This window comes from Phyllostomus hastatus, unplaced genomic scaffold (assembly GCF_019186645.2).
Source record: "Phyllostomus hastatus isolate PE091 unplaced genomic scaffold, TTU_PhHast_1.1 phas_scaffold_55, whole genome shotgun sequence".
Lineage (NCBI taxonomy): Eukaryota > Metazoa > Chordata > Mammalia > Chiroptera > Phyllostomidae > Phyllostomus > Phyllostomus hastatus.
The window spans coordinates 12043378-12070854 of NW_025334035.1; the positions used below are offsets into that span (position 1 = coordinate 12043378).

Below are 27477 nucleotides of genomic sequence, written 5' to 3' on the forward strand. Positions count from 1 at the left end.
AGCTGGCTGTGGCCAGCCTGTGCCCACTGCAGTCTTTCTTGGAAGACTCTTGAAGATGTCCAATAGACACCGGTGCTGTAAGAAATGCAGAGAAAGAGACTGAGTGGCATGACTTTAGGGCAAGGGCCATTTTTTCACATGCTTCAGACTGACTCCACCCCCTCCCCCATATCAAAGACCTGAGGAAATGCACTAGCCACACAATCCAGTCTACCTGGGACCTGCCATGCCAACCTTGCACACTGTGAAAGAATCTGTTGGCTGTAGCCAGCCTGGGCCAGTACAATATTTCTTGAGAAGTTCTCAAGGAGATCCAGGAAGGTTCAAGGAAGACACTAAGTACAATGGTGTTAGGGGAAGGGCCATTTTCCCAACCAGCAATGCCACTCCATGGCATCAGCCTGGGAAGATGTACTAGCCCTACCCTCCCAAATAGCTGAGTCCCTGCCCAAGCCTGAGTTCCCACCATGTAAAGGAGTCTGCTAGCTGCTGACCAATCTGCGCCTGCACTGCATTGTTTCTCAAGGAGATCCAGGCAGACTCAAGGGTGTATGAGACACATAAGGAGAAACAGAGCTGTGTGGCTTTCTGGTGAGGACCATTTTCCCCACATGAGCCAACCAATGACACCATTCCTGCACACAGCCCTCCCTCTACACGGCCAAATCTTAATCTGTTTTAGCCTGATGACTCTACTAGCCTCATCCTAACGTCTCCCTAAGACCCCACCAGACAGACCACAAAGGTCCTCAGGCCCCAAGCAGGTGGAGGCTTGCCTTGGTGTGCCCTGAGACTTTTGCTGAATGGCCTCAGACCCAGGACTGGTGACAGGTTTGAATCTGCAGCAATCTGGTGAACAACAATCACCCCTTCCAGATGACTCACTAAGAACCTGCCCTAAGCAAGTCATGGACTGCCAATTTCAGTGGCAGAGCCTAACAAGCAACCAGCAGGCAAAGGCACATCACAGGATGCCTTAGGCCTTTTGCTGACCTGCAACTGGCATGGTACTAGTGGGAGCCAGTCTTGGATCACAGCTTGGCCCCTTTGACTAACACCCAGGCCCAGCAAAGGAAGCCAACAACCATGGATGATTTTACAGTTCCTAACAAGTAGCAGAGGGCTGGTCAAAGGAGTGTCTGACATTGACCTACACCACAGTCCCTCACAATAGCCCCCAGAAACAACACACCAAGTGGCTGACATGAGACCATTTCAAAGTATTATGCGATTAGTTCCAACAGCTGTACAACCAAAGGGAGATCTCAGCAGGCACCAGATGCTACTGGGGACAATTCCCACTTAGTGGGGTCAGTCTCACACAACAGGTTGTACACTGTGGTAGGGTCAATCCTCACAGTCAGCCAGCCTCAGTGTCAACACCCACAAATATACCAACAGTAATCAAGAATCAACTACAACAGACTTCTGGCCAAGATGGAGGCGTAGATAGACACACTGTGCTTCCTCGCACAACCAAAATAAGGTCAGCAACAAGTTAAAAACAAGATAACAACCAAATCTGACAGAAAATAGAACTGTATGGAAATCCAACAACCAAGGAGTTAAAGAAGAAACATTTATTCGCCCATCCAGTAGGAGGGGCGGAGACAGGTAGCCAGGCAGAGAGGATTTGTGGCAAGTCAGCAGCTGGTGGACCAGCAAGGCTGTGGTTGGTGGAGTGGGCAGTCCTACATTCACATGCAGATAAACCAGGAGGAACAACTAGGGAGCAAGATAGACCACGCAACCCAGGGCTCCAGCTCGGGGGAAATAAAACTTCAAACCTCTGATTGAAAACACCAGTGGGGGTTGAGGTGGCAGCAGGAGAAACTCCCAGCTTCACAGGAGAGTTTGTTGGAGAGACCCACAGGGTCCTAGAACATACACAAGCCCACCCACACGGGAATCAGCACCAGAAGGGCCCAATTTGCTTGTGGGTAGCCGGGGAAGTGACTTAAAAACCAGCAGAGAGCAGAGCAAGCACCATTGTTCCTTCTCAGACCCCTCCCCGACAAACAGCATCACAACTCAGCAACTGGGTTGCCCTGCCCTGGTGAACACCTAAGGCTCTGCCCCTTACTATGTAACAGGTGTGCACAGACAAAAAAAAAAAAATAGCCCAAATGAAAGAACAGATCAAAGTTCCAGAAATAATACAACTAAGCGAAGAAGAGACAGCCAACCTATCAGATGCACAGTTCAAAACACTGGTGATCAGGGTGCTCACAGAGTTGGTTGAATATGGCCACAAATTAGATGAAAAAATGAAGGCTATGCTAAATGAAATAAAGCAAAATGTACAGGGAACCAACAGTGACAGAAAGGAAACTGGGACTCAAATCAACAGTGTGGACCAGAAGTAAGAAAGAAACATTCAACCAGAAAAGAATGAAGAAACAAGAATTCAAAAAAATGAGGAGAGACTTAGGAACCTCCAGGACATCTTTAAACGTTCCAACATCCGAATTATAGGGCTACCAGAAGGAGAAGAGGAAGAGCAAGAAATTGAAAATTTATTTGAACAAATAATGAATGAGAACTTCCCAGTCTGGCAAAGGAAATAGACTTCCAGGAAGTCCAGGAAGCTCAGAGAGTCCCAAAGAAATTGGACCCAAGGAGGAACACACCAAGGCACATCATAATTACATTAGCCAAGATTAAAAATAAGGAGAGCATCCTAGAAGCAGCAAGAGATAAGGAGACAGTTACCTACAAAAGAGTGCCATATGACTGTCAATTGATTTCTCAAAAGAGACCTTGCAGGCAAGAAGGGGCTGGAAAGAAGTATTCCAAGTCATGAAAGGCAAGGACCTACATCCAAGATTGCTCTACCCAGCAAAGCTTTCATTTAGAAGGGAAGGGCAGATAAAGTGCTTTTCAGATAAGGTCAAGTTAAAGGAGTTCATCATCACCAAGCCCTTATTATATGAAATGTTAAAGGGATTTATCTAAGAAAAGAAGATAAAAAATATGAACAGTAAAGTGACAGCAAACTCAGAGTTATTAATAACCATACTAAAACAAAAGCAAACTAAGTAAACAACTAGAACAGGAACAGAACCACAGAAATGGAGATCACAGAGGAGTAGGCATGGGAGAGGGAAGGAAAAGGTACAGAGAATGAGTAGCATGGGTGGTAGGTAGAAAATGGACAGGGGGAGGTTGAGAATAGTGTAGGAGATGTAGAAGTTGAAGAACGTATATGTATGACCTGTGGACTTGAACTAAAGTGGGAAAGTGTGGGTGGAAGGGGGTATGCAAGGCAGAGGGGAATGAGGGGGAATGGGCAACTGTAATAGAATAATCAATAAAATATGTATTTTTAAAAAAGAGAGACACATAGATCAACAGGACAGAATAGAGAACCCAGAAATGAACTCACACCTATCTGGTCAATCAGTCTATAACAAGGAAGCAAAAACATACAATGGGGTAAAGACAGTCTATTCTACAAGTGGTGCTGGAAAAATTGGGCAGCTACATGCAATAAAAAGTGAACCTATACCACTTTCTTATACCATATACAAGAATAAACTCAAAATGAATTAAAGACCAAAATGTGACACTCAAACTATAAAACTCCTAGAAGAAAACATAAGCAGGAAAATCTGACATTTCTCTTAGAAGTATTTTTTCTGATTTATCTCCTCGAGCAAGAAGGAAAAAATCAAATGTGATTACAAAGTAGGAAATTTGCAAATCAAAGAAAACCATCAACAAAACGAAAAAACAGCCTATTAATGGAAGAAGATATTTGCCAATGATGACATCAGATACATCAGTTAAAATCCAAAATTTATAGAGAACTCATACAACCCCAAAAAACAAACAGTCCAATTAAAAAAAATGAACAACCTGAATAGATATGCAAAACATGAACACTAATCTTCAGAGCAATGCAATCATCTCACACCTGTCAGAATGGCTATCATCAATAAATCAACAAACAAGCGTTGACAAGAATGAATGAGTTCCAAGGAAAAAAATGATAAGGAACCCTTGTTCACTGTTGATGAGAATGCAAATTGGAGCAGACACTATGGAAAACAGTATGAAAGTTCCTCAAACATTTAAAATGGTACTACCTCATAACCCAAAAATACCATTTCTGGGTATTTATCCAAAGAAATCCAAAACTAATTCAAAAAGAAATATACAGCCCTGGTTGGCACAGCTCAGTGGATTGAGTGCGGGCTGCGAACCAAAGCATCGCAGGTTCGATTCCCAGTCAGGGCACATGCCTGGGTTGCAGGCCACAGCCCCCAGCAACTGCACATTGATGTTTCTCTCTCTCTCTCTTTCTCCCTCCCTTCCCTCTCTAAAAATAAATAAATAAAATATTTTTTTAAATCTTAAAAAAAAAAGACATATACACTTCAATGTTTACTGTAGCATATTTTATAATAGCCAAGGTATGGAAGCAACCTAAATTTCCATTAATAGATAAGTTGGTAAAAAGGTTATGGTAGATATAGACAATAGAATTGTATTCGGCCAGAAACAAGAAGGCAATCTTACCTTTTGTGACAGCATGGATGGACCTAAAGGGTACTATGTTAATTGAAATAAGTCCAACAGAAAAAAACAAATACCATATAGTTTCACTTATATATGGAATCTAAAGAGCAAAATGAATGAACTTACAAAATATAAAAATATACAGAGAACAAATTGATGGCTGCCAGAATGAAGGAGTGAGAAAGAACTGAGTAAAAACAGTGAAGGGATTAAATATACAAATTGCTAGTTATAAAATAGTTCTGGAGATATAATAGTACAGCATAAGGAATATAGTCAATAATATTGTAATAACTATGTACAGTGCCAGATATGTACTTGAAATATCAAGGGGACCATTTTGTAAAGTATACGATTATCTAACCACTAAGCTGTATACCTAAAACCAATACAAAATGATACTGAATATAAACTGTAACTGAAAATAAAGTTAAAATGTTAAAAAAATTATAACGTAATGATTGTATTTAAATCCAGATTTTTTTTTAATAGAGCACCTTATGGATAGATACTTTTATATATTTTTATTGTTGGACAGAAATGTGATAGGTTGATCAATATAAGACTTCCTATAATAAGAACATATCACATTGGAATAAATTTCATGTGAAGAATGAATGAATTCCAAGGAAAAAAATGCATAAAAAAGAAGCTCTATTAAAGATAAGTTTGTTCAAATAGAATGCTGTTTCAAGGAGATCATGGTATCAAATTACTATGGTATTTAGATTCCATTGGATAGTTTTACAAGCATACTGCAGCAGTGTTATTTCAAAATGTCAATATTTTCAATATGAGAAATTATATTCATCTTTTAAATTTACTCTAAAGAATTTTCTGTCAATTTAAAATACAAGGCAATAGCTTTCCAATTTTAAATACAATAGCGCTTTTCAAAATTCTTTTGTAGAATATGGAAGTAACAAGTTTGAAGGTCACTGTTTTAATGATTTTCCTCTCTCTCCTTCAGATGCTTCTGTCTCAGTGTCTTCAGATGTTAGAAATCTTACAGATTCATCTGTAAACTATTGCTCCTCTCAGTTTTCACAGTTCCTCAATCACATATACCAATCTGTATCTTAAATCCAGCCCCTCCCCAAGCATGCTAGATACACCTTCACCTGGAGGTTTCATGGGTACCCCAAACTTGATTCACACCAACTCAAGGTATCTTAACTACACTGTTGCTCTATCCTTATTCTCCATCACAGCTGTTGGAACCAACAACACACAACAATTTAGAAACCTGGAATTCATCCAGGCTTCTCCCCTCACTTTGCCAACTGCCAGGTCTTAGAAGCCTTATCTCTTAATTTACTCATCTATCTCATCTCCATTTCAATTACATCACCCTATCATATGCCTATATGCTCTCCTTCTCTTACAGATCCCTTATGTGTTCTCTATTGCCTCTAGTCTTTACACCCTCAAGTTCACCTCCACAAAACAATCAGAGGTAATATATCAAAAACAATCATCCAGCATTAGGGTAAAGGCCAAGCCCCTCTACACAGCACTGAGAACCAGGGCCACTCACTGCTGGCCTGCATGGAGGTTTTGTGTGAAATTTCTCTAAGTACATGCAACCTTCTGGTGTACAGGGACGGTCTGGCTAGCAGCCCAAACTGCATTTCAGCCCTCAGCTGGCCCCTCAAACAGGTACCATTGCTCTTGACACAACCTACAAAAGCTAACTTTCAAATATGACATTTTATCTCCAGTGACTCTGCCTGTGAGATTTACCAAAGCCAGAAGGTGAAGCATACCCAGTGCTGGAGACCTAAAGCAGCTAGGACACAGGACAATTAAAAAACAAAACACAAAACCTTAGTATGGAAAGCTCTTTCCATAAAAAATCACATTTTCCCCATTTCATCTTGCTAATCCTTTTTAGAACAAAACCACTGATATATTAATAAGTAAATATGTAATTTAATATTTAAAATTTAAAAAAATTTGAAAGAGGTACAAAAATCTTTGTGAAAACAATTACAATTATATATTGGGAGTCCTGATGGAGCTAAGCATGAAATTTGCATTCTAAATTACCTATTTTGCCATGCAGAATGCATACATTTTGACCTAAGTTTTTGAGGGGAAAAATAAGGATGTGCATTATTCATGAGTATAATGATTACATGCCATGGGTATAATAATCCCATGTATAATGTACACAAAAACGTGGGTGCATATTATATACAGCAAAGATACAGCAACATATTTGCCTTTTAAAAATTAATACCCAGCGGCCAGGTATTGGTGGTTCAGTGGTAAAAACTAATACCCATAGAATGGTGCAGCCACTTTGGAAAGTTTGGTAGTTTCTCAAATGCTAATCTAAGAAACCTTACAGGTTAATGTTTACTGTATAATCCAGCAATTCTACCCCAAGGTAAATTACCAAGAAAAAGAAAATTATATGGCCACACAAAAATTTGGGCATAAATGTTCATAGCAGCATTATTCATAAGTCCAACAGTGAACACAATTCAAATACCTATCACTTGATGAGATGAATGGATAACATCCCAAAAACAGAATAAAAGAAGATTTTCATAATAAAAATGCTATAAACTTTTAAACTTAGAAATGCCTACCTTATACTGACTTTCATCTCTTAATACCATCTTTAAATACCTTTAAAACAAATTAAAATTATCAGATGGACTTTTTACTGCAATATATACCTAGACTTTATCATTTTAATTTTAAAGAAAAGATAACCATCATTTACTAGAAATGCCATAAAATCCACAGCTATTCAAAATAGTGGCCCACAAAGATCATCGAGAATTACATCAACTGATTTCACTTAGTTCCAGCTAAGGAAGGTTGTTCTCTGAAACAAATTGATTTCACTTAAATTTAAAAATTTACAATTGTCTTTTGGCTCCTTCTATTGCTCAAGGGAAAACCAATTTTCTCCATTTTAGTGAATCTTTTAAAATATATGAAACTACTTCAACTGTTTGATATCTTTTTATCTAAATATCCAAATACTCTGGGTGGGTGGGGCAGGGGAAAGTGGTGGCAAAGAAAATGGAGACAACTGTACTTGAACAACAATTAAATGAATGAATGAATGAATAAAAAGAAATATCCAAATATTCTGAGTAGTTATGTGGGCTAATTTTTCCAATAAAATCTAAAAAACATGATGGATAATATTCACACAAAAGTGACTGACTTTTTATGAACATTTGCTAACAAAAAAATTCCAGGAATACAAAACAGAACTAAGCAGCAAATCATCCCAAAATCTCACCAAATACAAACAATGCTAAAATTACATGAATACTGTTCTCAGACCTTGCTTTATTTTTGTACATGGATGAATAAAACAAAAGAATCAATACAGTATGTTTTTAAAAAGAACATTTGGTTTATTTTTATACATATATAAGAGAAAAATAAAATGTCATAAAGCTTAAAATGGAAGAAATTGTTACTATACACTAGATAAATGCTCCTTTATCACAAGAAAAGTAATTCCTAAGAGAAATTCCTGTTAAAGAGTAAGGGAAAAAAATGTTAAAAACCATTAAAAAGGTAGAATTTCATTTAACTTACATTTTTAGAAATACCAAATCACTCCAGCCACACTTTTCAAATTCATACCTTTAAACATTTTTCCAATACTTACTGTACCTCTGGGTAGGAAGTTTTATTATTTTTACTTTGTCCAGATTTACTATTAACATTCTGTCATGAAACCATAATTCATCTGGGTATCTCATTTCGACTTTTTACTTAAATGGGTTAATGGCATCCATTCTTTGTTTAGCTGGATTCCATCACCAACTAGAAATTCTTTAACAAGCTTCAGATATTCAGTGCTTTCATGTCTAAGAGAGTCTGCCTGTTGCTTTTGTTCTTAAACATGTCTAGTATAAAATTCTTGGATTCTTTTTCTGAGAACTTTGTACCTATTGATCTATCTTCTGGCACTATCGAAGTTTGAGGCCAGACTGTTTTCTCCCCCTGTCGAGGATTTATTTTGCTTCCTGGCCCCGATTATTTTACTTATCCTTGAACTTTAATAACTTAACAGGATCTGTCTTGATATTGATCATTCTGTGTAAATTTTTCCTGGAGACAGGTATGGTTATGTCCTATCAATCTATAGAGTACTTCCTTAAGTTTACAAGGAAAAAAAAAAGGATGTTTAAATTACAAATACTGTTTTCTTTCCTCTACCAAGCTCTCCATCTCAAAAATGCATGTTCACATGATCTGCTGGATGATTTTAATTTGTCCTCTACATTTATCAACTTCTTTCTAATTGCTTTAATCTTTGTCCTTTTCTTCTGCATTCATTCTGATTATCTCCACTTTCTTCCATGATAAAGGTCTGGCTTTTAGCCACATCTATTCCTTGTTTCTCCTCTTTTTAGGTTAAATTTATAGTGATAGGTTTGGGGGCACTGGAATGTCCAATCCTTCATTTTCCCTAAGTTGGCTATTTTGGTTTTTAAATACTTCATCATTAATTTTAAGTTCTTCTATAGTGCACAGCACTCAGGTGGCACGTTCTTTGTTTTTCATCTTCTTACACAGAGGTCTTTGTTTTGGGCATACTGTACTGCTTATTAATGATCTTTTCTAAGAGCATGTATGCCCTGTTCATGGCACCCCTTACCCTCCTGCTTATGTGCACCATGGGCAGTCCATCCAGATTTTCTCTTTGGTGTGAAACAGTGTACATAGGCTTTCCTTGGTCATCCCCAGTTTGCCTGGCATGTGTCTGTCTACAGATGGACTGGGTACAGCTTTGTAGGTAAGTTTTTTACAGCCTGAGGGATGGGGAAATGGGACAAAGTAAGGGAAACATTGGCTCAGGCAGTCACAGCCTTGCTAAGAATCCTGGCCCACTCCACCAGCCAGACATGTAAACCAGTTCTGAGAGTTCTGGCTCACCAATTTGGAAAACAACACGCCACAATAGCCCTTCCTGCAGTATGGCATATGGACATCCCCAAGCAAACCATTCACCACCACCACTATCGCCCACACTTACATTTTCTCCAATTAAAGAGTATTCATGAGAAATCCTAGGATTTTACTGACGCTCTTTCTTTCTTGAACACTGTATCTTTGAGTGCAGAAGCCAAGTGATCCAAGATTCTTCTAACTCCTTTCTTAAATTCCAATTTTCCAGGTTTATGGCAGTGGCTGCATGCCTTTCCTTCTTTATAAAGGGTGCATTTTAGCCCCCCTTTTAAAAAACTATTTGTTTGTATTTGCTAAATATTAAGGAGAGAGTGACCTGAATTCTCTCTATAACCTTCACCAAGAAATATATTTTAAACATAACCAAACAATTTCAAACCTTTTATCACCTTAAAACCTAAACAGTAAACATTTTTAAAAATAGGAAATCAGGTTCTTTATAAAAGTGCTAAAACCAGAAAGGCAATTTAATAAAGGTAATTACTGTATTTCAAAATATTTTATATCAAGAGTGAGAATGGAGTCAAAGATAGCAGAGATGGTAAAGGCACAAGGGAAAATGAGTACCTAACATGAAATGGACCAATATTATCTGATCAAACACTAAATATTCTTTGAGGGCAAGCCATTATTATCCTCATTTTTATAGCTTAGAAAACTAAGGTTTTAAGAGCCTAAATCAGTGATTTTCAATCCTGACTGCAAATGAGAATCACCTGAGAAACTTCAGACATAACCAAATGCCTGAGCTTAATACTAGAGGTTGATTTAATTGTACAGTTCACCTTTGAATAGTGAAGAGGTTAAGGGTGATAACCCCACAGACAGTATAAAATCGACTATAACTTAAGTCAACAGCCCATATACGAAGAGTGCCAACAGCCAGCTGACCCTCAAACAAAGGGGACTTCAACTGTGTGGGTCAACTGAACAGCAGTCAATTGAATTGTGTCAACGGAGAAAAAATCTGTGTATAAGTGGACCTGCCAAGTTCAAACCCACATTGTTCAAGGGTCACCAGTGTTCTGAAATGGGACTAAATCAAGAACACCAATTTATATAGGGTGGGGCAAAAGCAGGTTTGCAGTTGTGAGTATGTGACACCTAGTTTATTCTTGTATTATTATTTATGAATTATTGCATCATTTTCCACATGAATAACTATAAACCTACTTTTGCCCTGCCCTCTATCATGTGATCAGGGCCACACTGCTGACCAGGATTCAAAAGTAGGTCTATCTGACTTCCCAATACATACCATTAACACTGAACACTGGGAATAAGTTTTAAAAATCTGTTAACTATTAATAACTACTCCAAAAGATAAACAAATATAAATGAGTTCAAAATGTAAACTATAAATGACCAGTCAAGGCTTGGTTAATAAAATTTTAAAATTAAAAAATTAAAAACAATGACACACTTGTGAAGTATGCACACTTCACAAGTTCAGTCCTAGAGAGAAACATAAAAGAAATCCCATTACCTGTCAGATCCTGGGTGAAATTCTGAAAGCAAGGAAGGTCGTCTACGGAGCTGTTGTTGCTGCTGTTGCTGCAAGAGCTGTGATGCTTGACTGACTTCAAGATGAGAAGAACGATAATCAGGGACTGCAAATTCCTAGTATTAAAATAATCATAAATTAATTATTAACCAAAAAGTGAAAAGTATCATAAAATCAAACCATGCATAAATGCATGAAAGCAGTCATGGGCTACTATGTACGGAAAGAAAAAGCAACGATGATTTCAACCCTTTACTTATCTAATTCCTTCCATTAAACCTAAAACAATCAACATTTTAACTATATATCATTCAAAAGAATTCAAATTAAATTCTGTGTTCAATTCTGATTCATTCTTCTAATACCATATTATAATAATTTCCAGTCTATATTACTTATGTAGTAAGTTCTCAAACTCATGTGTTCCAAATGAAATCCAAAAAAGCATGACAATCCTAAATTCAAAGTTAGGAAGCTGGAATGGTCACAGATTCCATCTAGTTAAATTCATCTATATTACAAATGAAGAAAAAGAAGACCAGAGAACCAACATGCTAGTTAAGGGTTTTCCCATCATTCCAGAGTGAGTGGTTTTATGTTTGTTCTCCTACTTTTCTTTAGTTGACTTTCTGCTGAAAATGCAAAGGCTCCTTGTCAAAAGAAATTTAATAACACTAATAATCATAAACACAGAATTACCAAACAACCCAGGAATTCCACTCTTAACTATATACATGTGATAATTAAAAGAATATATCACCCTGACTGGTATGGCAGTTGGCTGGATGTTGTCCTGAAAAGTGAAAGGTTACAGGTTCAAGTCCTGGTCAGGGGACATGCCTGGACTGCAGGTTTGGTCCCAGGTCAGGGCAAGCGTGAAGGGGCAGCCAATCAATGTTTCTCTCCCTCTTTCTCCCACACTTACCCTCTCTCTAAAAATAAATAAATAAAATCTTTTTAAAAAAGAATATGTCTATACACAAAAATCTGCACACAAATTTTCAAAGCAGCATTATTCACAGCAGGGAAAAGAAACCCAAAGATCCACTGACTCATGAATGGACAAACAAAATGTGGTATACAGGTATCCCCCACCACTTTTCAAAAGTTTGAGTTGCATGCTCCCTTTGGCAGCACATGTACTAAAATTGGAAGGATACAGAGAAGATTAGCATGGCCCCTGAACAAGGATGACATGCAAATTTGTGAAGCATTCCATAGTTTATTTGGGAAAAAAAAGCTCAAGTTATGCTACTTCACTTTACAAAAGAGCTACATTAGTAACTATTGTCACTAACCAAAAAAATCCAAAGAGGATTTTCACTTTTACAAAGCAAAAAGTGAAAATAGTGTTCAGTGTTTGTTTTGCTGTGAGCCGTTGTAGAAGCAGTGCACACCAAGCAGCAAGACTGGTTCCTCCAAACTCCTTCCCCAGGAACTACCTTCAGCATCTCAGCATCAAGCCACCATAGCTTTGAACTGTGTGTGTGAGCATCTACTTTCACATATTGGGAGGACGCTCCAACCAACTATCAGCCATGCCATTATCTTACACTTAAGGAGAAATCAATCTTTTTAATACGTTAAACTACACTGTATATTTCTACTTTATAAAGGCTATGTATTTATCATATCACTCCTGCTTTTACTATATGTTAGTGTTACTTTAGATTTTATGTATTAGGTTATTTTGAAGATCTGGGAATGCTCAAAAAATTATCCATATAAGTTAATGGTAAGTGCTTCTTTGCTTTCCACCATTTCAGCTTATGAAAGGTTTCATAGGCACAATCTACTACTGGATAGGAGGGGAACCTGTATCTATCTATACAATGGACTATTATTCAGCCATAAAAAAGGAATGAACTACTAATATGTGTTACAACATAAATGAACCTGGAAAACAAAATGCTAAGTTAAAAAAAAAGAGACATAAAAGGCCATATACTATATGAACTGTCTAAAAAAGGTTAACCAACAGGGAGAGAAAATAGATCAGTGGTTGCCAGCGGCTGGAGGGTAGAGGAGAGTTGGAATTAACCACTATTTGGTATGGGGTTTTATTCTGGGTGTTGGAAAAGTTCTGGAACTGATAATGGTTGGCCAACATTGTGAATATACTAAAAACCACTATATTATACACTTTAAAACAATGAATTTTATGTCATATAAATTGTATGTCAACAAAAATATTTTTAAATCATAAACAGATAAAACTGAACTATCCAGACTGAAATATGGGGTAGATCCAAGTCCTCCTAATTGTTCCAAAATTAAGTGATCCAAAGCCTGTCACTATAAGCAGGTAACAAAATATAGTTCATACATAGTAAGCAAAAATAAGATACATTGTTGAAAACATAACCAAGAAAAGAAACTGAAGAAAAGACACCACTATCCAGAATTACATTCCCATAGTAAACAGCTAAAACATTGGACAAAATGTAGTGACTATTTTCAGATTTTGGGCAGTGGACTGCATAGGACTTGACCTCAAAAAAATTATGCAAATGGATGAGTCCTACCATACTTCAAACGTTCTTCCTGAATGTGATTTCCAAACTGCATCCCTGGGAAGGGAACCCAGAAAGTGCCCCACAATCTTGGTTAGTGAAGAAACAACCACAGAAGTTTGGGTAAGCCAGACGAACAGATTTTCTGAAGACTTCCAGAGAGAAAGACGTTACATAGAGAATGACTTTCTGAAATATGAATTTGAGTTCCCTTAAATCTTTAGCTGAATTCCAATCTGTAAATGTATAAGAAAAGCATAGCCTAGTCTTTAAAAGCTGGGCTAAGAACAGATTCTGGTGAAAGAACAATTAGGAGGACATATAAAAAAAGCAATTCTCAAAGCTCAGGTAGGGCCAGAACTCATTAAAATTTGCTCTAATCAGAAGGAAGAAACTTCACTGAATACACCAGACATTCAGTAAATACCCACCAAAAAACAGTTTGGAAGTGGAGGATAAATTAGAGCTACAACATCGATAGCAGGAGAGGAGTTCGGGCCCCAGGTAGCACAGGCCCCAGCAAGTATTGAGCAGCCCCATAGTTGTTACTTGTCTAGTTAGTTATCACACTCCAGGAGGAGCCACAGCTGCTGCAGCGGACCCCACTCACCCTCATCACCACAACCATGACCCAGCAGCTGCCCACCGCTGCCCCTACTCTCAGCACTGCCAAACACCAAGCCTGAGGCCATGGAGCAGCAATGCAAAAAGAGGGGTCCTAGGCAGCCTCACAATGACATCACCTGCTGACACGGACAAAAAGGTCATCACAGCTAAGGTTCTGGGAACAGTGAAATGGTTGTAAAGAAGAATAATGCCAGGAAGTATTGGGTTAGCTAATAACTTTGTTTAGCTTTTTCCATAAGATGGCTCCAGTGGCACTTAGTTGTCTTTAACTTCATCTGAAACAATTTTGTTAGTCTGCACTGTGACATCATATTAGTGTGCATTTTTAAAAAACTTACCAAAATTGGTGAATTTTTGTGCAACCATTTTAATATTGAAGATTCAAGAAGATACACAACATTTTCAGCATATCATGCTTCATTATTTTAAGAAAGGTAAAAATGCAAAAAAAGATTTGTGCAGTGTATGGAGAAGGTACTGTGACTGATCAAACGTTTCAAAAGTGGTTTGCAAAGTTTCTTGGTACTACTGACATTTTGGCCAAATAATCCTTTGCTGTGGGGTTGTCTTATGCATTGGAAAATGTTTAGCAGCATCCCTGGCCTCTACCTCCTAGAAACTAATTGCAGGAGATAGCCAACATACTCAAAATATCCAAATCAATAAAGTTATTAGTAAAAGTGAAAAATGTGTCTTTTTATTTTACAGAAAAAAAGTAACGAACTTTTTGGCCAACCCAATACCTTCACGGTGTAGGCAATGGAGAGACTATGGTGTTTGATGGAGAAAAAGGTGAAGAGGCAGCAAATGTTATAGACCCTGGTGGACGTAACAGTGCAAGGCCATAAATATGCAGCAGACTTTAACCATTATAGACACTATCCACATGGTAGGGATCCTCCACACAATTATCAGCAGAATTATCAGGATAGTGAAAGTGGGGAAAAGAATGAGGAATCGAAGAATGCTCCTGCAGGCTAGCCAGGCCCAACAGTGCCAGTCCTACCACAGGTGACAATCCCCACCTTTCTACATGCAGAGATTCTATGGTAACGACCACAGTATCCCAAACCTCTGGGTGCAAAAAGAAGTGATGGAGAGTGCTGACAACCAAGGGTGCAGGAAAACAAGGACTCAGGACACAGACTATATATGTATTGGGGCTATACACCACAATTTGGCAGGGACCCTCCTTGCCAAAGACAGCTAGAGAGGATGGCAATGAAGATAAGGGAAATCAAGATGAGCCACCTCAATGTTGGTACTACAGCAACTTCAATTACCAATGCAGATGCCCGGTAAACCCTAAACCACAGATGGCAGAGACAAAAGCAGATGATCCACCAGCTGAGAACTGATCTGCTCAGAGCTGAACAGGGTGGAGTAAATGCAGGTTTATCACTGGCTCTCTACCATCATGTACTTTAGTCATCCAACAAGAAAAAAATGAATATGAAATTTCAGCAATAAGAAATAAACAAAAGATTGCAGTTGAAGAACTTAAGTACTTGCTTTTTGCCTGTTGGCCAAATAACTAGAAGTAGCTGCATCATCTGTGCAGCATGGAATTTTTTACTATTTTTACCTAAAGACATCTCTTTAATAATTATAAAAGTGCTTCTCATTACGCCTTTAAAGGTTTTTAAATTGTTTCATATTTGGTCAGGTTGAGATTTTTAAGAATCTCATTTTTAACTTATACTAAAGTTTACAACCTGATTAAAAAAAAAAAAAGTCAATGAACTGCAAGCACCTGTTAATAAAGGTCTTAACTACTTGGGGGGAAGGTCTACTTTAGACTTGCCCTAACAGCATTTAAAAAGTAAATCTCAGAAGTAATTTGACTGCCTACCAGAAGGAACCCAACTTTTTTTAAATAAACACAACAGAAGCCAGCGCTAAAAAGTGTAAAATGCAGTGCTCGTATGCCAATAAAAAAAATAAAAAATTAAATGTCTGCAATAACAATTTCACTGGATAAAATTACAATAAGTTGGAAACTGCTGAAGATAAGGTCACTGAACATGAAGCCATGGCAAAATGAAGCAAATAGATAAAAAACAAAAAATAACATGAACAGAGGTCCAGGGACCTGTAGAATAATATGAAATATGAGTAATTGTCATCTCAGAAAGATATTTGGGGGAAAGTAGACAGAAAAATATATCTAAAGAAATAATGGCCAAAAATGTCCCAAATTTTATGAAAGTTATAAATCCACAAAAGCAGAAAGCACACTGAATGCCAAAGACAGTAACGTATATATTCAAAAAACACCAAAAAGGCACATCATAACCAAATTGCTAAAAACCACTGATAAAGAAAAAACTCTTAAAAGTAACAAGAGGAAAAAAGATGCTTATATATGAATACACAAAGGTAAGAACAACCAAAGACTTCTAGTCAGAAACCATACAAGCCAGAATACAACAAATGACATCTTTTATTTAAAGTGCTAAAAGAAAATTGCCCTGGCCAATGTGGCTCAGTTGTTTGGAGCATCATCCTGCAGACCAAAAGGTCGCAGGGTTTGATTCTGGGTCAGGGCACATATCCAGATTGCAGGTTCAATCCCTGACAGGGGCACATATAAGAAAGCAACCAATCAATGTTTCCTTCTCTCTCTCTCTCTCTCTCTCTCTCTCTCTCTCTCTCTGACCCCTACCCCTTTCCTCTCTCTCTAAAAGCAATGAAAAAAATGTTCTCAGATGAGGATTAAAAAAAAGTGCTGCATTGGCTGGTACAGCTCAGTGGATTGAGGGCGGGCCTTTGAACCAAAGGGTTGCCAGTTCAATGCCCAGTCAGGGCACATGCCTGGGTTGTGGGCCAGATCCCCAGTAGGGGGCATGCAAGAGGGAACCACACATTGATGTTTCTCTCCTTCTCTTTCTCCCTCCCCTCTAACAATAAAAAATCTTTTATTAAAAAAGTGCGGAAAGAAAATAATCATCAACCAAGAATTCTGTATCCAGTAAAAATATTCCTGAAAAATGAATTTGAAATAAACTTTTTCAGATAATTATAGCTGAGACAGTTCATTACCAAATTCGTGAACTAAGTGAAATGGCATTCATTCTTCAAGCAAAAACAAAATGATACCAAAAGGAAACCTGAACACATATGGAGCAGTGAAAGGTGAAGGAAGAAAAAATAATATGGAAGCCCTGGCTGGTGTAGCTCAGTGGATTGAGCGCAGGCTGTGAACCAAAGTGTCGCAGGTTCGATTCCCAGTCAGGGTACATGCCTGGGTTGCAGGCCATGAACCCCAGCAACCCCACATTGATGTCTGTCTCTCTTTCTCCTTCCCTTCCCTCTCTAAAAAGAAATAAAATAAAATCTTAAAAAAAGATCGTTTTAAAAAAAAGAAAAAATATGGAGCAGAAATCAGTATACAGAAAAAAAGGAGTGAAACTAGATAAAATCAAAGCTTGTTCTTCAAACAAAAGAATCTATTAAATTGGTAAACAACTTCTAGCTAGACTAATAAAGAAGAAAGGGGGAAAAACACTTAATATGAAAATGACACCACAACACATCTTAAAGACACTGTATAAGGGAATAATATAACTTATGTAAATAAAATTAACATCTTGAAAAACAAAATCTACCCCAAAGTGAAAAAATAAAGACTATAAATTATAACTATTAAAGAAATTGAGTTCATAAGATAAATACTTCCTACAAAGAAAATTCTGAGCCTAGATGGCTTCACTGACAAATCCTATCAAACATCTAAGGAAGAAAAAGTATCACTTCTACATAAATTCTGTAAGAAGATACAGAAGTAGTGAATACTTCCCAAATTAACATCATTCTTAACGGTGAAAGACGGAATGTTTTCTTCTTAAGATCAGAAACAAGCAAGAATGCCCACTCTCACCCATTCTATTCAACACTGTACTAGACATTCTAGCCAGTACAATAAGAATGAAAGAGAAAGGGCACCCAGTTTGGAAAGGTAGAAGCAAAACTGTCCTTAACTCAGATTACATGATCATCTGCATAGAAAATCCTATGGAATCTATAAAAAGCAACTTGAAGTAACAAGTAAGATTGCAGGATATAAAATCAATGTTTTTATATGTTGTAGCAATGAACAACTGAAATCCAAAAAGCAATACCCTTTACAATAACATCAAAAATATGAATTATTTAGAAATAAATGTGACTGAAGATGCATATCTGTACACTGAAAACTATAAGACATTACTGAGAAAAATTAATGAAGAGATATCCCATGTTCATGGGCCAGAAAATTCAAAGGTCTTAAAATGTCAATTCTCTCAAATTAAGCTCTAGATTCAATACAGCCCCAGTCAAAATATCAGCAAGGATTTTGCAGAAATCGACAATCTGATTCTAAAATGTATATAGAAATGCTAAAGACATAAGATAGTCAAAACAATTCAGGAAGGAACCATATATTTAATTTCAACTTCTAAAGCTATAATAGTCAAGACAGTGTGAAGTGCTTTATTAAAAGATTAAATGTGTACATGGAAAATATATCAACAAAACAGTGGGGAGAACAGAAACAGACTTGCATATAATAGAGTCAACTGATTTTCAATAAAAGTACCAAAGCAAATCATTGGTAAAAGAATAATCTTTTCAACAAATGGTTTCTAGAACAACTGAATATCCACATAAAATTTCAATACAAAATAAGTTCAACAAAAAACTTAAATGTAAAATGCAAAATTATAAAAATTAGGAGAAAATGTTAATGACCTAAGTTTGGCAAAAACTGCTTAAATATGACACAAAAAGCAAGAAATATGAAAGACAAAATTAATAAACTGGACTTAACAAAAATTAAAAACATAACCATACAAAGGATACTAATAAGAAAATACAAGAATAGTTTATATGCCCTAAATACAACAAACAAAGATACATTTTTTCTAAGTAATTCTATTTGAAATAACCAAAAACTGGAATAGGTAACTACATAAACAAATTGTGGTATAATCATATCCAGCCAGGTAGGTAAAAAGAAGTTAACTACTCCCCCAGCCGGGTAGCTCACTTGGTTAGAGAAGTATCCCAATACACCAAGGTTGCGGATTCTATCTCAGCTCAGGGCATACAAGAATCAACCGCTGAATGCATGAACAAGTGAAACAACAAAACAATGCTTTTCTCTCTCTTCCCCCTCCGCCCCAAAAATCAATAAATAAAAATTGTTTTTAAAAAGTTAACTACTGAAATATGCCAAAACATAAATAAATCTCAAAAAAAATGTCATGAGAAAGCAAAAGAAACCATAGATAAAAGAGTTCACGTGAAACTCAAAACAAATATATGACAAGACAGCGGATCAGTGGTTTCCTGGGAGCTAAGGTTTGTGGGAAGTGGGGGAGGAGGCCTGATCCGGATGAGGAAAAAAGGGAATTTTCAGGGGTGACAGAAATACTCTATATCTTCACTTTGGTGGTGATTTTGTGGGTATATACATATACATTTTGTCAAAATGTATACATATATTTAAGTTTTATTATATATAAGCTAAACCTCAAAGTTGATTTAAAAAAATAAAGAAGCAACAATAATCAAGGAAATTAGTAATCAGATGAACAACATGGGGGAGGGAGGACATGCAACCAAAATTCAACATACAATCATGATAAAAATTCTCAATCTAGAAAACAACTTCTTCGACCAAAAAGGGGCTTCTACAAAAATGTGCCAGTAATATTATACTTAATGGTGGAAGATTAAATGTTTCCCTAAACAGAAACAAGGTAAGAATGTCCATGTCCACTCTCACTCTACAACCTCACTCTATGACCACACTTCAATAGAGTCCCCAGTAGAATTCAGCAGTACTCAACTATATTTTGCGGATAAATTTTCTTTTTTTCCCTCTGAATGACCATTTCATTCCTTCCGTTCTATTTTTTCTTCAAATCTCTTAATCCCTATGCCTGGCCCACACTGAGATAAGAGCTTCATCTCATATTTTATTTCTCATGAGGTATATCAATCATACAAACTTTCATCTTCCTACCATTAAATCTCTCAAGAAGAGCGAGACCTTATTCTGACCATCACTCAAAGGAGGCTAAGTTATCTATTAGAGGCCAGCTTAATACTCAGCCAAAACTTGGAGCATAAATACAGGTCTTAACCTAGAAACTCTAGGTAACTGATAATCTTCTACCAACAAATGCTATAATCAAATACACTAATCCTACAACAAAATCCTAAAAGGTCATCCTATCACATATCTGTCATAAAGCCTTTAGTTCTCCATCTTTGGGATTGGTTCTTACCATTAAACATATATCCATATATATGACCAATTATATTTGGTTTCTAACCAACAAATATATTAAATAGGAAAAGTAAAGAAAAACACAAAATACACATAGTATTTGTTCCTTACCTGCTGGTGCCGGGTGCTGGGAAAGGTGTACTGAACAGAGTGGGAAGGATAACGACTTTGTTCTGTGCTGAATGCTCCTTGGTTGGGAGGATAACCTGAACTTGACATTATCAGTAAAGAAGTCCTCACCAGGCTGTGAGATCAAGTCCAACAAACAATCATGTTTCTAGGAAACCACCTAAACAAAATGGGAAAAAATAGAACTGATAAGAACTAAAGCACCAGGTGTACTTCTAATAAATTATAACTATAGCTACATAAATAAAATGACAATTACCAGTAAAAGGTTTCTCTCATGTGTTTACTTAACAGGAGTTATTGACATTTAAAAAATATTAACAGATCTTTCCCTTTACACTGAAAAAAGGTTCTTTAATATATCACAAATATCAGAGGCTATATGAAGTTGTTAACACCTGGGACCTGGCACATTAGCAACTGCTCAGTAATTGTCTGTCTTTCTGTAAAAGTTTGAGAAACAAATATTATATACTATAAAAACAAAAATCTGATTGTAAATTTGTGTTTGTGAAAAAGTCAACTGTTGAAAGGATTCAAGAGTATTTATAAAGTAGGCATTTGTGCAGAGGAAATATTCTTTTTGTTAAATAATTCTGCCCCAAAAATGATGGCCTAAAAAGGCACTCATGGGAAAGTTTTTAAGAAAGAACAAAGTAAGACTATCACTTCAAAGAAGACAACTGTCAGTATTTGCAAAAATTAGAAAAAACTTTTACCTGACACGCTGAACTTGACAGTTTCCCCACATTTACAGATTTTCCTAGCAAAACTGGTAGTGACTTGAGTGTCAGTTTTTTATATAATCTTATAAAATATTCCAATATTTGATATATCTGCATAACTTAGTAAATCAGTATTTTCCAAATGGCTAATACCAAATGTTACAACATTGTGCACAAATACTTACTTAAAGTATAAGATATTTTACCACAAATAAAGTACATGACAAACCAATAAATGTTTACTGTGACAGAATATGAAAGATTCATTGATATGGTTTCAGATTCTACACAGCAACTAACTTTTGAAAAAGTACTTATCTGATTTAGATGTGGTATCAAAGAATATCCACAATTATCTTAAAAAGCTTTGAAAATACTCCTACCTCTTCCAAAAATATATCTGTGTGAGGTGAGTTTTTCTTTATAAACTTCATTCAAAACAACACATTGCAAGACAACGCAGAAGCAGATATGAGAATCAAGCTATTTTCTCTTAAGCTAGATATTAAGGAGGTGTGCTAACAATGCAACTCTTCTCAACAAATTTTGTGTTTTTTTTTAATTTTGGAAAATAGTTGGTTTCTATTATTTCTAAATGAATAAATATCTTTAAAATTTCCCCCATTTTCACCCTGGATGGTGTGGCTCAGTGGACTGAATGCCAAATGGAAAACTGAAGGGCCGCTGGTTCAATTCCTAGTCAAGGCACATGCCTGCGTTACAGGCCAGGTCCCCAGCAGGGGCGCTCGAGAGGCAACCACACATTGATGTTTCTCTCCCTCTCTTTCTCCCTCCCTTCTCCTCTCTCTAGAAATAAATAAATAAAATCTTAAAAAAAATAAAATTTCCCCCATTTTAATGTCTAATATGTTACATATCAAAAATATAAAACCCACATAAAACAAAAGCTCCTGGAGTTCTAAATTTTTAACAGTATAAATGAGTCTTGAGACCAAAATGTTTAATGACCACCAGCCTAGAGAATTAGGTTAATCTTTAGGTTGAGTAGCATAAGGGTCTTACACAGGCCAGTGACACCCAAGTACATATATGCACACTCCTTCTAGAGAACCTGCCCTAAACTTTTTTATTTTATTTGATTTTGACACCAAGTTTGTACAAGTGAACTACTCTACTGGATCAGGGATGTACCAATCAGTTCCCTCTTCAGGAATATGAAATTAAGAACATCGGCTACAAAGAACCAAGTTGCAAAGTAAGAATCAAAATAAACCAAACCATGTGCCACAGAAGTTACAGAGGAAGCAAGAATGCCAATCTAGACAGACTAGAGTAGACATGCACAGAGAAGTGGAGCCAAGAGAACTTGCAAACCCGAGACACTGCAGCAGTTGCCAGGGCTCCTCACTCTTCATTCCAGGGTCAGCCCCCACAAGAAGCTGCTGTACTTCTTTCCTAGTCCTTGGATATGTGTTCAACTGCCTACACAGTCTTACAGCAAGTCCTCATTTACTAAATATAAGAAGAATTTTTATTTCTTAGAATTGTAAGATCTCAACTTAAGTCCCAAAATAACCCTGCAAACAGCCCAAGTGTCATTTCCATCACCTGCTATAACTGGGATGAATCCTGAAAACATTATGCTAAGTTTAAAAAAAAAAAAAAAAGAAGCTGACTTCTGGCCAAGATGGAGGCATAGGTAGACACACTGTGCCTCCTCGCACAACCAAGATAAGGACAACATCAATTTAGAAACAGAGTGACAACCAGAACTTGAAGAAAATTTAACTGTATGGAAGTCGAACAACCAAGGAATTAAAATAGACATGTTCATCCAGACCGGTAGGAGAGGTGGAGTCGGGAAGCCAGGTGGAGAGAGGTCTATCGGCACAAAGAGCATTGGGACCGGGCACGTAAGACCGCAGGGCAGACACTGGGTGTGCAAGTGGCGGCTGGCAAACCCCAGCCAAGGGGTGGCAACCAGCAGACCCAGCGAGGCAGTGATTGTGAAGCAAACCACTGCGCACAACCCAGAATCCCAGCACTGGGAAATAGGGCCTTGGCGTACTGATTGAAAACACCGGTGGGAATTGAGGCGCAGGGAAAGACTCCCAGCCTCATAAGAGAGGTTGTTGGAAACACTGACAGGATGCACAAGCCCACGCACATGGGAATCAGCACCAGAAAGGTCCAGTTTGCTTAGGGGAAGCAGTGGAAGGGACTGAAGTCCACAGAGAGCCAAGCAAGCTCCATTGTTCACTCTCGGACCCTGTCCTCACATACAGCATCACAACACTGCAACTGGGATGACCAGCCCCGGTGAACACCTAAGGCTCCACCCCTCCTACATAACAGGTCTGACCAGACCCAAAAAAAAAGAGAGACAGAGAAATGGCTCAAACAGAAGGACAAATGAAAGCCTCACAACCAGTACTTTTAAGCGACTGAAAGATAGCCAACCTATCAGATGAACAGTTCAAAGCACTGGTGATCAGGATGCTCACAGAATTGGTTGATTTTGGTCGCAAATTAGATGAAAAAATGAAGGCTACACTAAGTGAAATGTAGAAAAATGCACAGGGAACCAATAGTGATGGAATGAAAGCTGGGTCTCAAATCAATGGAGTGAACCAGAAGGAAGAAAAAAACAACCACACAGGAAAGAATGAAGAAACAAGAATTCAAAAAAATGAGGAGAGGCTTAGGAACCTCCAGGACATCTTTGAATGTTCCAACATCAAAATTATAGGGGTACCAGAAGGGGAAGAAGAAGAGCAACAAGTGGAAAAGTTATTTGAACAAATAACAAAGGAGAACTTCCCCAATCTGGCAAAGGAAATAGACTTCCAGGAAGTCCAGGAAGCTCAGAGTCCCAAAGAAGTTGGACCCAAGGAGGAACACACCAAGGCACATCATAATTACATTAGCCAAGATTAAAATGAAGGAGAGAATCCTAGAAGCAGCAAGAGATAAGGAGACAGTCACCTACAAAAGAGTTCCCATCAGACTGTCAGCTGACTTCTCAAAAGAGACCTTGCAGGCAAGAAGGGACTGGAAGGAAGTATTCCAGCTCATGAAAGGTAAGGACCTATACCCAAGATTACTCTATCCAGCAAAGCTTTCATTTAGAATGGAAGGGCAAATAAAGTGCTTCTCAGATAAGGTCAAGTTAAAGGAGTTCAACCATCACCAAGCCCTTATTATATGAAATGTTAAAGGCACTTATCTAAGAAAAAGAAGATAAAAAACATGTATAGTAAAATGACAGCAAACTCACAATTACTAACAACCACACCTTAAAAAAAAAAATCAAGCAAACAAGTAGAACAGAAAGAGATCCACAGAAATGGAGAACACATGGAGGGTTAGCAACAGGGGGGTGTGAGAAGAGAGGGGGAAAAGGTATGGAGAATAAGTAGCATAGATGGCAGGGAGAAAATAGACAGGGGGAGGGCAAGAATAGTATGGGAAATGTAGAAGGTAAAGAACTTATGACACATGGACATGAACTAGAGTGGGGAAATGTGGGTGGGGGAGGGTATGCAGGGTGGAGGGGGATGGAGGGGGGTATTGGGACAGCTGTAATAGCATAATCAATAAAATATTTTTTAAAAAGAAAGAAAGCACCAAACTTTGAAAAATACTTACTAATTTTTAATTTTAAACTAATAATTGATAATTGCTACAGCTGTCTTTTGGATCTTCATAAATAAAAATCTATGAAAGGAAAACATAAAAAAAAGTTGACCATAAATGTACTCATTTTGTATGCTTTCCATATGAAAGTCCAGAATAGTCAAATCTATAGTGATAGAAAGTAGATCAGTGGCTGCTTAGGAGTGGTAGGATGGAGATGAAGGAATGAATAGCAGGTGATAGCTAAAGGGTCTGGGGTTTCTTTTATTTTTTTTATTGTGGTGAAATACACACAACAAAATTTACCACTTTAGCCATTTTTAGTGCACATTTCTGTAGCATTATGTACATTCATATTGTTGTGCAACTATCACCAGCATCTATTTCTGGAACTTTTCCATCTTCCCCAATGGAAACTCTAAAAACTAACTCCCTGCTCTCCTTCCCACTGGCAACCACCATTCTACTCTCTGCCTCTATAAATCTGGCTATTCCTCATGTAAGTGGAATCATACAGTATTTGTCTCTCTGTGACTAGATTATTTCACTGGGCATGTCTTCAAGGTTTATCCATATATCAAAATTACCTTGCTTTTTAAGGCTAAATAATAGGGTTCCTCTCTGAAGTGGTGAGAATGTTTTAAAATCTACTATAGTAATGTTTCTACATATCTCTGAATATACTAAAAACCATTGTATTAAACATTGTAATTGGATGAACTGTATGGTACACAAATTAATCTCAATAAAGCTGCTTTTTAAAAATTAGCAAGCTAAAACAAACAAAACTATACAAAGCAACCACAAGACTTAAAAATTATTGTGCTGCAGTCTAAGTGAATATATAACATAATAATATCCCCATGTTCATATCTTAAAAACTCTGAAGTCAACATGCATCCTACAATCAATGGCAGTTTATGGTTTAATTAGCAGCATTTTTTCTTTAATCTTAAGAGGTAAATAACATTGTCTTATAAGCAAAGACATCTTTTTGCTGAATTAAAGTGTTAAGAGTTTCTATGTCCAATAATTTTGGTTCTGTCCTAAACCTTTCCCTGGAAAGCTCAAAGAACAGAAATTACCATTTGCTTTTCTTCTCTTTGTTTCCTGACCCTTAAAATAAGACAAGAAAATTAAGGACATTAATATCCCCAAAGTGATTTCCAATCTGAAGTCCTTTAAAAGACCAGGTAACATCTGCAGTACTTTGAAAAAAGGCCTAACAGAACCACTGAATTGACCAAAAAATTCTTTTGGATTTTTTCTGTAAGATGGCTCTAGTAGCCCTCACTTGTCTTCCACTTCATCTGAAACAATTTCGTTACATTGTATTGTGACAGTTGTTACATTGTATTGTCACAGCTATTGTATCAACACGTATTTAAAAAAACTTATCAAAATTGGTGAGTACATGTATAGCCATTTTAATATTGAAAATGGAAGAAAATATGCAACATTTTTGGCATATTATGCTTTATTATTTCAAGAAAGGTAAAAATGCAACTGAAATGCAAAAAAGATTTGTGCTATGTATAGAGTAGGTGCTGTGTATGATTGATCGAATGTGTCAAAAGTGATTTGTGCTGGAGATTTCTTGCTGAATGATGTTCCACAATTGGGTAGATCAGCTGAAGTTGACAGTCATCAAATTTAAACATTAACTGAGACCAATCAACTTTATAACACATGGGAGACAGCCAATAAACTCAAAATACCTGAATCAAGCATTGAAAATCATTTGTACCAGTTTGATTATGTTAATCACTTTGATATTTGGGTTCCACATAAGCTAAGCCAAAAAAAAAAACCAAAACAAACACCTTCTTGATGGCATTTCTGCATGCAATTCTCTACTGAAATGTAATAAAAATGGTGATTTTTAAAAACAAATTGTGACAGGCAATGAAAAGTGGATACTTAAGTTGCCATTCACTATAATGCAGAACAGAACAAATTAAGGGGCAAGCAAAATGAACCACTACCAACCACACCAAAGAAGGGTCTTCATCCAAAGATGATGTTGTGTATATGATGGGATTGGAAGGGAGTCCTCTATTATGAGCTCCTTCCAGAAAACCAAACAATTAATTCCAACAAGTACTCCTCCCAAACACACCAACTGAAAACAGCACTCAATGAAAAGTGTCTGGAATTAGGCAAAAGAAAACTCAAATTCTTCCATTAGGTTAATGCAAGACCACATGTTTCTTTGACAACCAGGCAAAAACTGTTACAGCTTGGCTGGGAAGTTCTGATTCCTCTGCTCTGTTCACCAGACATTGCACCTTTAGATTTCCATTGATTTCAGTATTTACAAAATTCTCTCAATGGAAAGCTTCGATTCTCTGGAAGACTGCAAAAGGTACCTGGAACAGTTCTTTCCTCAAAAAGTTTAAAAGCTTAGGAAAGATGGAATTATGAAGTTGCCTGAAAGATAGCAAAGGGCAGAACAAAACAGTGGCTGTACTGTTAAATAAAGTTATTGGTGAAAATGAAAAAATGTCTTTTATTTTTATCTTAAAACTGAAAGAACTTTTTGGCCAACCCAATACACATATAAACGAGGGACAGAGAAGAACATTTTACGTATAACCCAAAAACACATATAAGGTTGGTATCTTTGATTTATTA

The 27477-nt window shown here is 37.1% G+C and overlaps 1 protein-coding gene and 1 non-coding gene across 14 annotated transcripts in view; one reads left to right on the forward strand and one right to left on the reverse strand.

Annotated features, from left to right (window-relative positions):
* The window catches only part of NCOR1 (nuclear receptor corepressor 1), a 196214-nt gene that overhangs the window by 142520 nt on the left and 26217 nt on the right, over positions 1 to 27477 (reverse strand). For 12 of the 13 annotated variants that reach the window (XM_045824329.1, XM_045824328.1, XM_045824336.1 and 9 more), the window contains exons 2-3: positions 20504 to 20681; positions 10958 to 11091 (exon numbers count right to left, since the gene is read on the reverse strand). In XM_045824329.1, the coding sequence (XP_045680285.1) occupies positions 10958 to 11091; positions 20504 to 20611 (242 nt within the window). In that variant the 5' untranslated portion in view covers positions 20612 to 20681. Of the gene's footprint in view, positions 1 to 10957; positions 11092 to 20503; positions 20682 to 24855; positions 24877 to 27477 lie in introns of those variants that run through there. The other variant, XM_045824330.1, reaches the window with a different exon arrangement.
* Positions 12094 to 12200, forward strand: LOC123809524. Its single transcript, XR_006784005.1, has one exon. It is a non-coding gene; the product is annotated as a U6 spliceosomal RNA (small nuclear RNA).